We start from the raw sequence: 14,478 nt of genomic DNA, 5'->3' as shown, positions 1-14,478 counted from the left end.
TTTCTTGACTGAACTGTGGATTTTAATAGATGCTTAATCCCCAGGCTCTTACATCTCTGGACAGTAATCATCTGGATGTAGTGTCAAGTTTCTGTGGCTCACTTTAATTTTTTGTAGTTGTTTCTATAAACTGAAACCACTTCACATTGATGGTTATGAGAGTCTTGTTCAATTGTGAGAAACTGTAGTTAGTGACCACATTTCCAGTAAGACAGAAGATTTGAAAAGAGGTTTTCTTTTAACCAAGTGCTCCAGACAGCAGCCTTTTGTTTAAAATGGGACTGACCCATACACACAGCCAGTTCTCCAGCTGCTTTGTCTCAGGCCTTATGCAAAACCCATATAACATGGTAGGGATGCTTTCACAAGCAGTATAGGGATCAGTGTGAAAATGGTGCTGGACCTCTGAGTGGCATTACTCTTTCATGTGTGACTTTTGGCGGAAATTTAAGAGACCACAGTTTTGGGCACCAATGTGGTTAATGATTAGCACCAAATTCCTTTGTAAATCTAGCCTCAAATCCAAAACCCAGATAGCGGATACAGGGGATCTCAGTTACAGAAATAGCTAGTGGCCCCTGTTTTGTGATGTTATGCTTTGATTTGCATTTTCTGCTTTTAGATACATTAAACATCCTTTCCTGTTTGAGGATATTGTGGTTTTCCCCTGTTAATAGAGAAATATTTACTTGAAAGCAGTATCGCAGTTGTGTAGAAGAATGAAAACTCTCTTAGGAAGAGTGTTTTTAACGCCCGAATGCATTAGGCTTCAGGAAAGACAGCTGTATGATTTTGTGTATTATGAACAGGTTCCAAATGTGTGTATATGTGGTCACATAGAGCTGTACAAGAATTGTTAGCTTGTAATTCCACATTAAAGCAAAGACAGGAATAATAATGGCCAGCACTGAACTAGCTGTTACAGCTCTGGACATGATGGATGGGGCAGTTCTATCAGATCAAGTTCATGTATTGCCTACTGTCCCCCAGAAAGGGGAGGTACTCAGTATGACACTGGTTTCTCTCTTGGGCTCCACTAGCTCATCTTGCTTTAATGGGAAATCAGTGTGAATAAACTGGCTCAGATGAACTCTGCTTAGACCATCTGATCTCATGATTTAACCAAGCATCTGGAAAAAAAAGCTAATGTCACTTTGGCCAAGGAATGAACAGACAGCTTGTTTTGCTTGTTTTAAAAACAAGTTAATTGACAAGATTTGGAGTCTTGAAAAGAATATTTTACTTTGTCAACTCTAGAACAGTTTAAAGAAAAAATACAGTGAAATTTGAGCTTACCCTGTGTCAGCAAAGTCCTAATCGTACAGCAATGACCAGCTTTTCTGTATCCCTTACCAGGATGGGTTAGGTCTCTGGATGAGAACACAGGTCACAAACAGGTTACAGTCATAACTACTAACAAAATTTTCACATAAAATATGCCTGCTGCTGTCCTCATACAATACGGTGCTCACAGTTACTCCCTCTGGAGTATCTGCATCTTCAGAAAACATGCTGTATCACTGAGGGTAATTTTTTCCCTTTTGTGTTACTTTGCTTATGTGTATCACCTGAAGAAAAAGCCATAATTTTCCCTGTGAATCCTGTTCCTTAGCTATGCTAGAAAGCAAAAGTCTGAGTGAGAGAATATTCTGAGCCACAGTCTCAGCTCTCTATGCCTTCCCTTATTCAACCACTGGGACCTCTGGCTTTTCAGAATATGTCCTATTCTGAAATGCCATTGGGTCACAAAATCCCATTTACTCTTTTGAAAACAGAACCAGCTTGCAATATACATATAAATATACTTTCTAAAGGAAGCTAATTTTGTATAACAGCTTTTCTGAAAGGCTTTTTCTTTTTTTCTTACAGATGTTCATCTGTTTAGCAATGCCTAAATCTCCTTTTCCTTCTGCACGTACATAATGATACACGGAAAAAGAATCCTACACAAATACAGGTAATGTTATTAAACTTTCTACAGCTCCCCTGGAACCATTTATAATCTGAAATCCTGAATAGCAGCCTTCAAGCCTGAACTGTACGAGGTTACGCTCCCACTGAGCTCGCAGAAAGTTCAGTGTTATTTGGACACTTGTTACTCTGTGGAACCTGTTAATAGTAATTTCTCTCTCTCAGAAAACAAACAAAGGTAATTCAAAAGTGTACTCCCATACACAATTGTGATGGGCTTTACTATTATTTCTAAGGCAAAAATTTACCCATTGTGTGTGACTTGAGTCCACAGAAACCCCTCCGGCTTATCATCAGACATAAATGTTAACAGTATAACTGTTAAAACATAGCAGGTGTTTGCATTAGTTTAATTCCGTATCATAAAGCTTCTTTTGGAAATGGGAACTCACAGGTGTTTTGTATTTTGGGTTTATCTACCCTTTAAGTGTTTCTGATTGAACTCTACTGATGTAGTGATGCCTCACCCAAGATACGAGCGATTTGGGGGCAAGGAAATATGAAAAGTGGAGACAAAATCCTCATTCATCCATGTATATGTGTCTACACATGAAACACCTCTTTGTACATGAAGGGGGAAACAAGGAGGGGACAGAAAGCTCCAGTTCAGAGTAAGGCAGCTACTTTGTGCCCCATATAAATTCTGGCAATGAACGCTGCGGGTAGGCATGAAGTGTGGTACAGGTGGACAGTACAAGTTAGACAGATGCTGCTCGGGTACCTAGAAGTAAAACACAATTTAAAACTCACAGAATAGTTTGGGTTGGAAATGACCTTAAAGATCATCTAGTTCCAACCGCCTTGCCATGGGCAGGGACACCTTCCACTAGACCAGGTTGTTCCAAGCCCCATCCAACTTGGCCTTGAACTCTGCCAGGGATGGGGCAGCCACAACTTCTCTGGGCAACCTGTGCCAGGGCCTCTCCACCATCACAGTAAATTATGTCTCATCTAAGGGTAAAATGAAAGCACAAGGCCTTGTCCCTCTGTGAGCTGTGAGAAGGGAGGCATACACAGGGCCAAAGCCATGGCAGTGGGCCTGCCTGTGTCTTCCTCTCCAGAGTGTAATGCCAGCATGCCCTATGCAGTGAGTACGCGCCTCGGAGGGTGCACGATGGGGTCCAGCACCTCTAGGCTCCCTCTCCAGCAGCTACACCAGTAGCGGCTTCTGCAAACGCGTGGTTTCTGTACATCATTCCGTACACTCGTACCGCCTGTGCTGAGCTCAGAACTGAGCCGAACTGGGACAGAACGCAAACACAAAGCCTCTCAGAAACCAGGCGGTAAATTGAAATACGCCTAAAGCTGTTTTTCCCTCAGACTCCTGTGCCGCACCACCTTCCCCACTGCGGGGACGGGGGAAGCGCGCCAGCGCTCTGCGAGGGCCGGGAGGCGAACACCACCCCCAGCCGCCTTGCCACCGTGGCACCGGCGCGGCGCACTGACTACGCGTCCCGGCGTGCACCGCGCCTTGAAGCCGAGGGCCGAGACGCGCCGGGAGCGGGACCGGAGCCGGGCTGAGGCCGCGCAAACGCAGTGGTGGGAGCGGAGCCGCAGGGGTGGTGGCCTTCAGGCGGGAGGAGCTTCGGTCGGGGAGGGCCAGGAGTGCGGCCCTGGGTCGGAGGAGGTTGGTGGGAGCCCACGAAACGGGGCAGGAGGAAGGAAAGGTTCAGTGAGAGTGTGGAGGCTGGGGCGGTGCCCTGGAGGGGCAGTGTGAGGCGGGCTGAGGCGGCCGAGGGCGCGCAGGGGTGGGCGGCAGGCGGCCCGGGCACGGGTCAAAGTGTTGTGAAAGAAAACGGCCGAGGAAGACACAGGTGGTACAGGTTTTTTGTGTGCTCTGTGAGGCGACCTGGAAGAGCATGGTGCTCCAAGGGCACTTGGTATTTCTCCACCTTTCTTTGACCGAGGAATATAGTACCGTTACTGCGGGTGCAGTTTGTTTCTCCTAAGTCACAGCTCCGAAGAACCTGTGTGGCTCCTCAGTGCGTAAACACACGTTGTGTAGTGCTGTGTTGGAAGCAGGCCTTATGCTCTCCGTGTACATACCTGGTTAATGCAGAAAGGACTTTCCTTTCTGAGAGTAGAATCCATAAGGTTTTTCCCCTCCTCAAAGGGACCCGGAAGGATAGAATGACAGGTTTTAAAGAAGCTTTCTTCCCACAGGCAGCGTTTTGGGTCCTGTGTGCCTGAGCATGTTCAGAATTATTCAGAAAATACATATTTAGGTCTGTCAGCATTTATAAACAGCATAAGATGGTTCACTTGACATTGGTTGTGGGTGGAGGAGTTAGACAAGATGACTTCCAGAGATCCCTCCTAATCTATATTATTCCGTGTTTCAAATAAGAGAGTAGGTGTGCCCAATGCTGGTAAGAACAAAATACGAAGGAGGAAATCTTAGTACAGCTTTGCTGCAATGAGTAGGCAAGAGCTTCCTAGAGCCATTGTGGCAGTTCTGGAAAAGAAGAGCTCAGTTATGATGGAGAACACAGACTGAGACGTTGTTTCTAAGAAGAGAAATTCTCAATAAAACATAGGTTGGTTGATTGTGCCTTTAGTCTGCTAAGGCAGTAGGAGCTGTAGTTACAGGGGTGCAAGCCCTCTTGATTCATCTCTTGCAGTTTAGCTACCTAGCAAAGACAAGCCAGAAGACTAATCTTTCTGGTGGGGGAGTGGTGCTCGTTTTTGTCACTAAGGAATTGTCTTCACACATGATATTTTTTTGTATGTGTTCTATCAAAAGGGCCACCACCTGAGATGCAGGTATTTAATCCTCTTACTGCTCTTAGGAAGATTTCAGTTTGCCAGTGGAAGCAGGCAAATACCTGTCCATTGTTACAGAAAAGGACCTTTCAGGTCCTGTCACAGGAGACCAAAAATCATTATGCCATTGCATGAGCTGATGGTGCCCTTGTATGTTTAACACTCTGTGCTCTGCTGGTTATCACATATCAGAAAGAGTATAATAGGCCTAATTAAGGCAACAGGTAGGTTGGCAGGATTAAGAGCTTGAACAGTCTTTAGTGAGGTACAGAATGGCTTCCATATGTGAAAGAGTAACTAAATAGACCTGAAGTAGGACATGAGGGGACGATATAATACAGAAGAGTAGCCTCTTAAGTTATGGACAGTAAGGGGATGATATGAGAAATGCGTAACAGTATCTAATCAGTAAATTAAGAACAAAAGGAAGTACTTTCCACAAATAATGAAACTCATTGCCTCAGGATGTTATGGAAACAAAGAATAATTGGGTTAAAAAAGGGTTTATTCAAATGTATGGAAAAGAGAGTCATTACTAGTGCTTGGATTTTGCCTCTGGCTCCTCAGAAAATCCCAGAACAGCTGATTGGTTTCTATTGGTTGCAGGGTAAAAGATCATTCTACAGAAGTACTTTCTTCTTGCACTCCTTCCTAAACATCTAAGTGAGGTACTTCAGAATCCTTTCACATTTCAAAAAGCTTTTTTTCTTTTTTCTTTTTTCTTCAAAGGCAGAAACAAACCTGGGGCTAGTGGTAAAACATAATATTATGTAATGTAACTTAGTATTAAATAATACAATATTGTGTAAATTTGTGTAAATACAGTAGTATCAAGTCATGCTCGGTAATGTTTGCAGTGTGGATGTCCAGCACAGATACTTAGGGTGGAGTGAGATGTTGAGGCTAAATGACTGTAGTGTAGTAACAATGTTTGCAAGAACAATACAATTATAACTTTTATGGGGCTTTGAATAAACTTCTGAATGATAGATTATGGCATTGAGATATATAAATCATATATTTCATCAACCTGTTAAGTTACCATAATGCTAGTATTGGTGTCCCTGCTCATGGCAGGGGGTTGGAGCTACATGATCTTTGAGGTCCTTTCCAACACAAACCATTCTGTTCTATTGAAATATTAGGTTGCACACATAATTTTGTAAGTAGTTCATAAATCGTTAAGAATTAAATTGCATTTTGTAGAAGTAGTGTCTTATTTAGTTGAAGTATTTATTTTCTGGTGAATAGAAATTAACACATCAATAATTCTATAATCTGATATTACACAGTGCTACAAACTAGTAAAGGCTGTAATGTTGACAGGAACAGTGGTTATTCCCTTGCTATACTGACCTGGAATTCATGGTTTATTTGCAATAAATAAATAGTGAATTATTTTTGCAGATGGGAAAGGTTTGCGCCATTTTTGGAGGATCCCGGGGAATAGGAAAAGCTGTCGCAGAATTACTGGCACAGAAAGGCTGCCACCTGGCGATTATTGGTCGAAATCTGGAAGCAGCCCAAGCCACTGCACGGAGTCTTGGTGGTAAGTGTGCCGCTGCTTTGCAGTTATTTATTCACTGTTCGGTGCTTGGGCAAGTTGTAAAAGTCATAAGTCATTAAATAAACCTCATCGTTTAATGAGATGAAAAGGAAAATAAAGGTTGAGGAATTTGGAAGAAAAGCTGTACAATTTTGTTTTTGCAATGTTCATTGGGAAAGTGAAGTATGTTGCCTGTTCTATCCACAAGATTCAGATCGTAAGATGAAAGGAATTGTTCAAGGTGACAACAGGGAGGTGGTATGAATTGAGTCATCCTTGGCTTCTGACCAAGCCAGAACTGAGACCAATCTGCTCATGCTGAACTTCTGATTTCAAAAGGCCAAAAGTTTAAAACAAGGAATTGTCACATAACTAATAAATACTTAAAAATTGTCTGTATTTAATTCTCTGGAGATTAAATAGGTTCCTCAAGTTATAACTAGTTCAACATCTGGTTTTGCAATTGAGTTGATAAATTCTGAAGGAGGTTTAGGAGCAACATACCGTCTTGACCTATTACCATGATGTGCCTTTATTTCAATATAGCAGGGCATCTGGCAATTAAGTGCGATGTATCCAGTGAACAAGAAGTCCAAAATGCTTTTGAGGAGATGCAGAGGAATTTAGGTCCTGTTAACTACTTGGTTAATGCAGCTGGGATCAACAGGTTAGTTACTCATTACAAGATTATATGTAACTCTAGATGTCAGCTTCTTATTGTAAAGTGCTGAGGGCCTTTGCAGGTAATGTGTTGTTAATAACTGCATCTGAAAACAGCATGAAGTGCTCACTGATGTTTTGTTCCTGATGACAGTAATGACATCTAAGATACAAGTTTCACTGTAGTTCCTGCCTTCTGAGTTTGAGTTCCCCCTCAGTTCTTCTTTCTTCCCTTTCTTCCCCCTGAAATAATCCAGAACAATGTTTGATACCACTCTGCAGAGGAGGCTTTGTTACCAGAAGCACAGCTAGCTTTTTTCTTGCAGTGTCACAATTTTGAATGCTAGAATGTATAGAACCATATAAATCCCCATTGATACTCCATTCATCAGTTGTATTTTATTATGAGTAAATGTGATCACTGGGGTTGCACAGTGAGTTCTTTCTGGATTTCTTTTGTCTGTCAGGGATGGTTTGTTGCTGAGAACCAAGCCTGAAGATATGGTAGCCCAGATTAACACTAACCTTTTGGGAACAATGTTGACATGCAAAGCTGCTGTAAAAAACATGATTAAGCAACAGGGAGGTGCTATTGTCAATATAGGTAAGCTCCTTATCTGAGTTGAATTCTATGAACTAGTTTTCTAGGAAGGCTTAGCACGTGTAACATATTAAAATGACACTTGTTGCAATTGACTTATTTTCTTTGTAATTAGACATTCTGTATTTAGCATTTCTTTATGAATGTTTATTCTTTTGTGTAATTTCAGCAACTTCTAAATGTAAAACCATCTTGTTTCAGTAATAAATGCCTCAGAGATCACATTTTATTGAATGAAAAAAAAATGTTACCATTCTTTATCATCTCTTTCGATAGCTAAATCTACCAGCTGCTAGTCAGTAGCTAAGAGTCAAATAAATAGGTACAGTTGGTTTCTTTCTGTTTTTTTTTGTTTTTTTTTTTTTTTCTCCTGTGTAAGGATATTTTTTAGGAAGCATTTCATCTTCCTCTCCTGGTGCCTGTTTGTCAGCATAAGATATATGGATTCCAGAAAAATCACAGATAATTGAGGGATTTGCTTATCCCAGCAGTAGGCTATAAAGTGCATTTAGTAATGTACTTTTAATTCCTTTTCTTGTAATCTCATTTTCCATTCCAAATATAAAACTAAAATGATGAAGCTAGTATGAGATTTCAAATTAGTAATTTAATCTTCTCTTTGATGTTTATTTCTAGGCAGTGTTGTAGGACTTAAAGGCAACTCTGGTCAAAGTGTATATAGTGCTACCAAAGCAGGATTAGTTGGATTTTCACGATCCCTTGCTAAAGAAGTAGCGAAAAAGCAAATTCGAGTCAATGTGGTCGCTCCAGGTAAGTTTTGGGGGATTCCTACATCCTTGACTGTTTCCTTACATCAAGACTGCTGGATATTTGCTGTACTCTGAAAGTAACTTAAGGCAAATCGCTATTATTTTTATCAGCTTTTGAAAATAAATGTTTTTAATGTATTGTTATAAGTTTAAAGTATAATACATTCTTTCACAAAACCCTCAGTCTTTTTAAGGTAGCACTGAGAAATTTGGAAGAGTGTCTACCTGTTCCTCTATCCGTATTATACAATAAATGTCTTTTTTCTTTGTTCCTTCTTCAAAACCTGCCATCCTTGCCAGTGGAAGGATTAGAACTAATTATAGGCAACTGCCTTCATCTCTTGCTAGGGAATGCTTATACGTTATTAGAGAGTCATGAAGGACCATGAGAAGCTGGCATGAAAGCATCCCTGTCTCTCCCTGTAGTGAGAGTCTGGAAAGAAAGTTCTGTGAGGACAAGGCTGTGGTTTCACAAGATGATCTAGTCAAAGCAAATTGCCACCCATAAGGAAAAACCTTTTCTGTCTTTTTCTGACTTTTTCCACTCACAGCTGTGTATTCTGCTGTGGTACCTCTGATGCCTTTCAGACCGCTACATAAACCAGGTTAGCTTGTGTACTAAGGCAGGAATAAGCCTTCATTGTTTAGTGAGTTGAGCAGCTCACTGAAGGGTCCAGAGCCATCATAAAGGGGCAGAGTTGTGCAGTGGAAAGCAAAATGGAGACTTTACCTTCTTGGTGGCAGCAAGAAAGCAGGTAAAATCAGCTCTTCATGTAGCTGCAGCTTACGTGAAGAGAAGTGCAGCAGGCAAAACTGAATCTCAGGTAACTGAAAATTTAAAGGACAGAAATGTCCTTTAAAAATGTCAAGCAATATTCTTCAAATGAGTGCTATAATAGAAATTATTCAAATGCTGTTGTAAGTTCTAAAATGTAACGGAAACACTTGCAAGCTGTAGGTTTTGGGTTTTTTTGTTGTGTTTTGTTTTGTTTTTTTTTTTTTCCCAGAGATTCCATACTTGTGTTTTTATTGAGAATGTTTTGGTGAAATGAGTGTATTTTATCTTTCAGAAAAGTGATACTAAATATGGGCTTGGGACCCAATTTTAGTTACCCATTTTTAAACAAAACAAAAAACCCAAACCCCAAAACCAAAAGACTTTTATAGATCTGTGTTTTTTGATTATTACATCAGTGCTCCCAAAAACAGAAGACATTTTAATAGTTAGGTAAAAAACTGGTCTTAGCCATAAAATGATGTGGACTGACTTTGAAGAATGGTAGGTGGTGCTGAATCCTGGTAGTACATTTCACTTTGGAGCATTCTGGGGAAAATCCACTGAAGAATTTTAGTTGAAGGTTAGGTAACTCTTCAAATATCTCTCCTGTCATAGGCTTTATTCACACAGAGATGACTGCTCATTTGGAAGAAGATCAGTTGAAGCAAGCAATTCTCCTTGGAAGATTTGGAGAGCCTCGTGAAGTTGCACAAGCTGTTGTCTTTCTTCTAGAGACCCCTTATGTTACAGGGAGTATTCTGGTTGTAGATGGGGGCTTGCAGCTTATGACTTAAATACTACCTTCAATAAGAACCGACTTTGGTAATATACGTATCTATATTGATCAAAGGGAGAGGGGTGAAAATCAGTTGAAGATGGATATATGTAATTGACTTGACATTACTTAGCCGGAAGAGAAATTCAGCAGTGTTAAAGTCCAGTGTGTATATTCAGCTACCTGAAAGAGTTCATTTGGTATTATGAAGTCTGTGTGTGCGGTAAAAGGAGAGAGCCTGGAAAGAAAGTTCTGTGAGGACAAGGCTGTGATTTCACAAGGCAATTGTGTATGTAACAGTTTGAAAAAGATCTGTTTTTTTACTATGGTGATAGTTTTAAGTAACATGCTGATACTTTTTTAAAGCGCTATATTTTCATGAAGTCATATTCTGAATTTGGGATAAAGTGGAGATTTTATTCAAATGATCATGTTACATTAAAGTTAATAGAGTGTGGAGGCATGTTTATTGGTTGGCACATATGATTGCATCAAGCTCTTCATGTAGGGCAAAGACTGCAAATGGCATAATTTTTTATTCTCTTCAGCTAGTCCCTACAAAGTTTCCTTTGGGTTTTTGTTTGTCTGTAGCTAACACTACAAAGCCGTGAACTTCTGGTTCTTAAGTATACCTGCATTGCCTTTAGGACATTTAATTATATGCAGTATGCTTTTATAAAGACAGAACCTGCTTGATCCCTTTCTTGAATGTATGTACAGCACTCAATCCAGTAGCACTTGTGTGTGTTTATATACGTTGAAGGACTGTTGCTTCATTGTTGGAGTTGCTGATTTCTGTAATATTCTGAGTTTGATCTGCACATGCACTGGTGTGAGCAATACAGCTGCAGACCTTGCTGCACAAAAGAATTTTCAGTGACTCAGTAGATGTTTAAAAAACACATATCACTTCAAAGTGTGGAGTCAAGGTGTTTTGCTGTATATCTTCTTGAACACTCAGCTCAACTGTTGTGTTGATGCTTTTTAATATGTATGTATAGTCAATAAAATAACCATTTATTTTATTCAAAACAGCTTTTGAAGCAGAGTAATTATTCAGCTGTAAATGATCCTGACTGTTTCTCCTTTCCTGAAAAATTACCAAAAAGTTGACCTCAGGCTTTTCTATTGAGATCAAGTAATTCTTGATAATTGATGCTTTCATCATCTCTGAAGAAAACTATGAATGTGGTTTAGGACCTTCACTTTTTAGCTCCAGTGTTCATTGCATGATGATCCAGATGTTGATTCAGGTTTCGAAATTGCTTCCCATCTTGGCACAAACCAAAGTACAGAAAGAAGAGATATCATTGATGATAACTTTGTGTCTTTTTAAAGTCTGTTGTTTTCTTCCTTTGTGCTGCTGAGAAATCTTGTCTTTGGGCCAGAAAACAGCACATGTTCAAGCTTCTCGCAGGTATGTATTGAGAAATAGTATAAGGAATGGTTGTGTTTTCAGGGGATTTTACAGTTGGTTGTGTTACGACTTTGGAATATAAAATATCGCTAAGGTAGTTCTTCCAGCAGTCCTTATCTTACTGTTATCTCTTTGTAGAGAGGTGGTGTTTGTTGCTGATGTTATTTGCTGACACAAAGCTGTCTTTGCACCAAGAATGTAATTGCTAATTATATTTCTCTTTAATAGAAAGAATTGGTCAGAGAATAGATGGATTCTTTTTGAAAGGCACTGGAGGTGCCTTCAGAAAAAGGTGGGGAAAGACAGCTGGTACTCCTGTTTTTACTAGTTGAGTGGTAATATGTCAGTAACTTGGCTGCTGCCCATACCTGTCCTTAGTATGTTGTAAGCAAAGCCTGTGTGACATGTCTTGACCGGAAGCCAAAGGTAAGAAGCTAGAAATAATTTCCTTGTAGTGAGTTCTGACCCTAATTGTTATTATCCCGTTTTTTTGAGTAAGGGAATGTTAAATAAGTTACTGTAATGACGTTTTTAGTTTATATGTGTGATTAAAACCTGAATTTATAAAAAAAAATATAAACCAACAAACCATAGGATATTCTATGTTTTGTTTTATGTTGCTTCCAGAAATAATGCCTAATTGTTTTGCCTTTTCCTAGCCTTTACACTTACGTTTTCAGAAGCTATTTAAGAACAGTAACTCGGCCCTGAATGATTAGTGGTCAACTTGGAGTCTATTTCCTTACCTATGTATTTAGGTCTGATTTTTTGTATTTCCCCAGTGTGAATTGTTCTCATCTATCTACAGTGAATTTAGTCTGCTGGTTCTGACACCGATTTCCTTAGTTCTGCAATTATTTTAATTCCTTCATCCCCTTATTACTTTAAGTAACTTTGTGCTACTGGAATGTACTGTGGGCTTCAGAAATTGCTGTCTCAGAACCCTTATAAATAGGTTGTACTTTGCTAGCCCCAGCATAGGTGATTGTGGTGGTCTGTTGGCAGTCCATGTCCTTAGGAAAGAATGACTGCTGATTCACACCCTTTTCTATCTTTAAACAATTTACTGATACAACAGCTCCTTCTTCTTGGCAGCACTGCATCTTTAATGGTTTTTGGCAGGGGAGTATGTCAAATGCCTTTCAGGATTTTAAGTATGCTCCATTAGATTTGCTTACTCTCATCTCTTTTTAGTCTTCAGAAGAGCTCTAAAATGTTTATCAAACATGACTTGCCTTTGCAAAAGCAACTCTGACTTTCCTAGATATGTTTACTGACTTGTTTTTATGGCTTTAGAAAAATTTCTGGCAGTTTGCTAAGTACAGAAAAATAAAATTAGCCTGTAGATTCCTGCATCCCTCTGGAAATTCTTCTGAAAAAACAAGTGATCATTTCACCCACTAAACTCCCAAAAGCTTGCTGTCACTTTTCCCATTTTCCAGTCATTTGATAATGAGGCAGTTTTAACCCAGAAGTTTCCTTTAGAATTAGGGAGTGATAGTCCCCAGCCCTGGCTGTTTGTCACTCTTCCTCCGTAACTCTGCTGGTGTTTTGCTCTGAGGGGTAAACCCTTCATCAAGTTCCGCATGGCACCAAACTCTGATTCCAGGTTTTGTTCAGAGTTTGGGGACTTTTTTTCTCTGTGGCCTTCCCTGAACACTTTGCTTTTTATTTTGATCATCTGCTTGCCTTATTAGGCAGGTTCCTGTTCCTGAGGCAGTGTTTGGATGTGGATGCGCATCTGTAGATTGTTCCTGTGTGTGCTGATCTGCCTATAAATTTTACATTCAGTGACCAATTCCGTTTGACTGCAAAAGCTGGACTGCTGTTTTTGCAAAGGCTGGCTTTTAAATTCTGGTAGCTTTTAATCCAGGTCATCTTCCCTCTCCCCACAAAACCAAATCAGTTCGGTGCATGTATTTAAAGTCACACTGAAGTTCGGGGTGTACAATCTCAGTGTTGTCATCAAGCATTGCATCTTAGTTTTTGACTTGTCTGTTTAGTTTTGTTAGCATATTTCCTTATTTTATGATGTTCCTTTTTATGGAAGTCTAGTCAACTTGGTCAGTATTCTTGCAGAAATAGAACCACCCAAAGCCAGTCTTTGGAAACAGCGCCTTGACTCAGCCAGAGGTGGGTGGCCCTGATCAGTTGCAGGGAAAAAGTATGTTAAAAAATCAGTCCTAGCCAGTTCAGTGTGACATGTATCCAACCTCCTGGTAAGTGTTGTCTTTCATGATGGTTACACTGCTAGCCTTACAGATCTTGGATGTCATAGCTACCGCCATCATCCTAATTGTGTGGCTAATAATATTGTCTAACAGCAGAGTTTACATTATAGGGCATGGAAATTGAATCCATACGTGATCTGATGAGCTAATATATTGGTATGTAGTATTATGACTTTCCTATGTATTTTGTATCAATGTCTTGCTTATTTGTCTTGCTCCCATCATGTTTCTGGTATGCCTATTATGTCACTGTCCATCATTTAGAAACAGACAGGTCTTGTGCTGCTAGCATGTAAGCCAAGTTACATAGAAATGGTTTGAGTTTGTTTTTTTTTCCATGTGGGTGCTCCTGAGTAGCACTGTATGCTTGACTGGCTTACCATTGCTTCTCAATTGAGTTTGGGAAACTTCAGTACACTCTCTTAATAGACATACAGAGTTCCTGTGATTCCATTCCTAGTGGAAGTGAGAGCATATGCTCTTACTCATCTGATGTTTCTTCACCTGCTATCTTGCTTAAAATTCCTATAATCTTTTCTTAAATACATCTTCCTACTTTCTTCTTGTTGTTGTTTAGGATGAACTATTTTACAAACTCCCACTACTCCATGTTTCTGCAGTTCCTAAAGAATCCATGCCCCTCTTCCTACAGCTGTTTTCAAGCATGCATTGAAACTTCATCATCTGCCTTTGGGAGCATTTTAAAGAAAGCTGCTACTCAGGTCTGGTCTTTAACTTAGTCCACGTTTTATTCCAGATCTATCTTTTCTCCTGCCCCACAATGGTACCTACGTGGCCTTTCACCATCTCCCAGAATTTCTTTTTGAGGGTGGCTGCTTTTGCAGCTGTCATTTAATTCAGCACACACTCCTCTTGTACAGCAGCCCCTTTCTGATTCATCCAGAATTATTGATTAGGGTTTTTTAACTCAGCTGGATTCCTGCTTCAGAAGTGAAATCCTTGCTA

At 40.1% G+C, this 14,478-nt stretch overlaps 2 protein-coding genes across 5 annotated transcripts in view; both read left to right on the top strand.

Annotated features, from left to right (window-relative positions):
- NEK1 (NIMA related kinase 1) overlaps window positions 1-14,478 on the top strand; it is a 181,081-nt gene that overhangs the window by 152,225 nt on the left and 14,378 nt on the right. The gene's annotated exons all lie outside the window — the stretch shown is intronic.
- On the top strand, window positions 3,439-10,896 carry CBR4 (carbonyl reductase 4). Of its 4 annotated transcripts, none has more exons than XM_062623508.1 (6): window positions 3,439-3,510; window positions 6,142-6,283; window positions 6,827-6,947; window positions 7,408-7,544; window positions 8,178-8,312; window positions 9,705-10,896. In XM_062623508.1, the coding sequence occupies exons 2-6, from the start codon at window positions 6,142-6,144 to the stop codon at window positions 9,881-9,883; spliced, it is 714 nt and encodes a 237-aa protein (XP_062479492.1). In that variant the 5' UTR covers window positions 3,439-3,510; the 3' UTR covers window positions 9,884-10,896. The 4 variants fall into 4 exon arrangements, with proteins under 4 accessions (XP_062479492.1, XP_062479573.1, XP_062479657.1 ...); XM_062623589.1 differs by lacking the exon at window positions 3,439-3,510 and adding an exon at window positions 3,538-3,598; XM_062623673.1 differs by lacking the exon at window positions 3,439-3,510 and adding an exon at window positions 5,300-5,402 and having other exon boundaries at window positions 6,830-6,947.

The sequence above is a fragment of the Pezoporus occidentalis genome, unplaced genomic scaffold, assembly GCF_034315485.1.
Source record: "Pezoporus occidentalis ecotype Australia unplaced genomic scaffold, CSIRO_AGI_Poc_V1 ctg1, whole genome shotgun sequence".
Taxonomy (NCBI): domain Eukaryota; kingdom Metazoa; phylum Chordata; class Aves; order Psittaciformes; family Psittacidae; genus Pezoporus; species Pezoporus occidentalis.
Note: the sequence above shows the minus strand (reverse complement) of the source record. Positions and strands in the feature narration are given on the sequence as shown.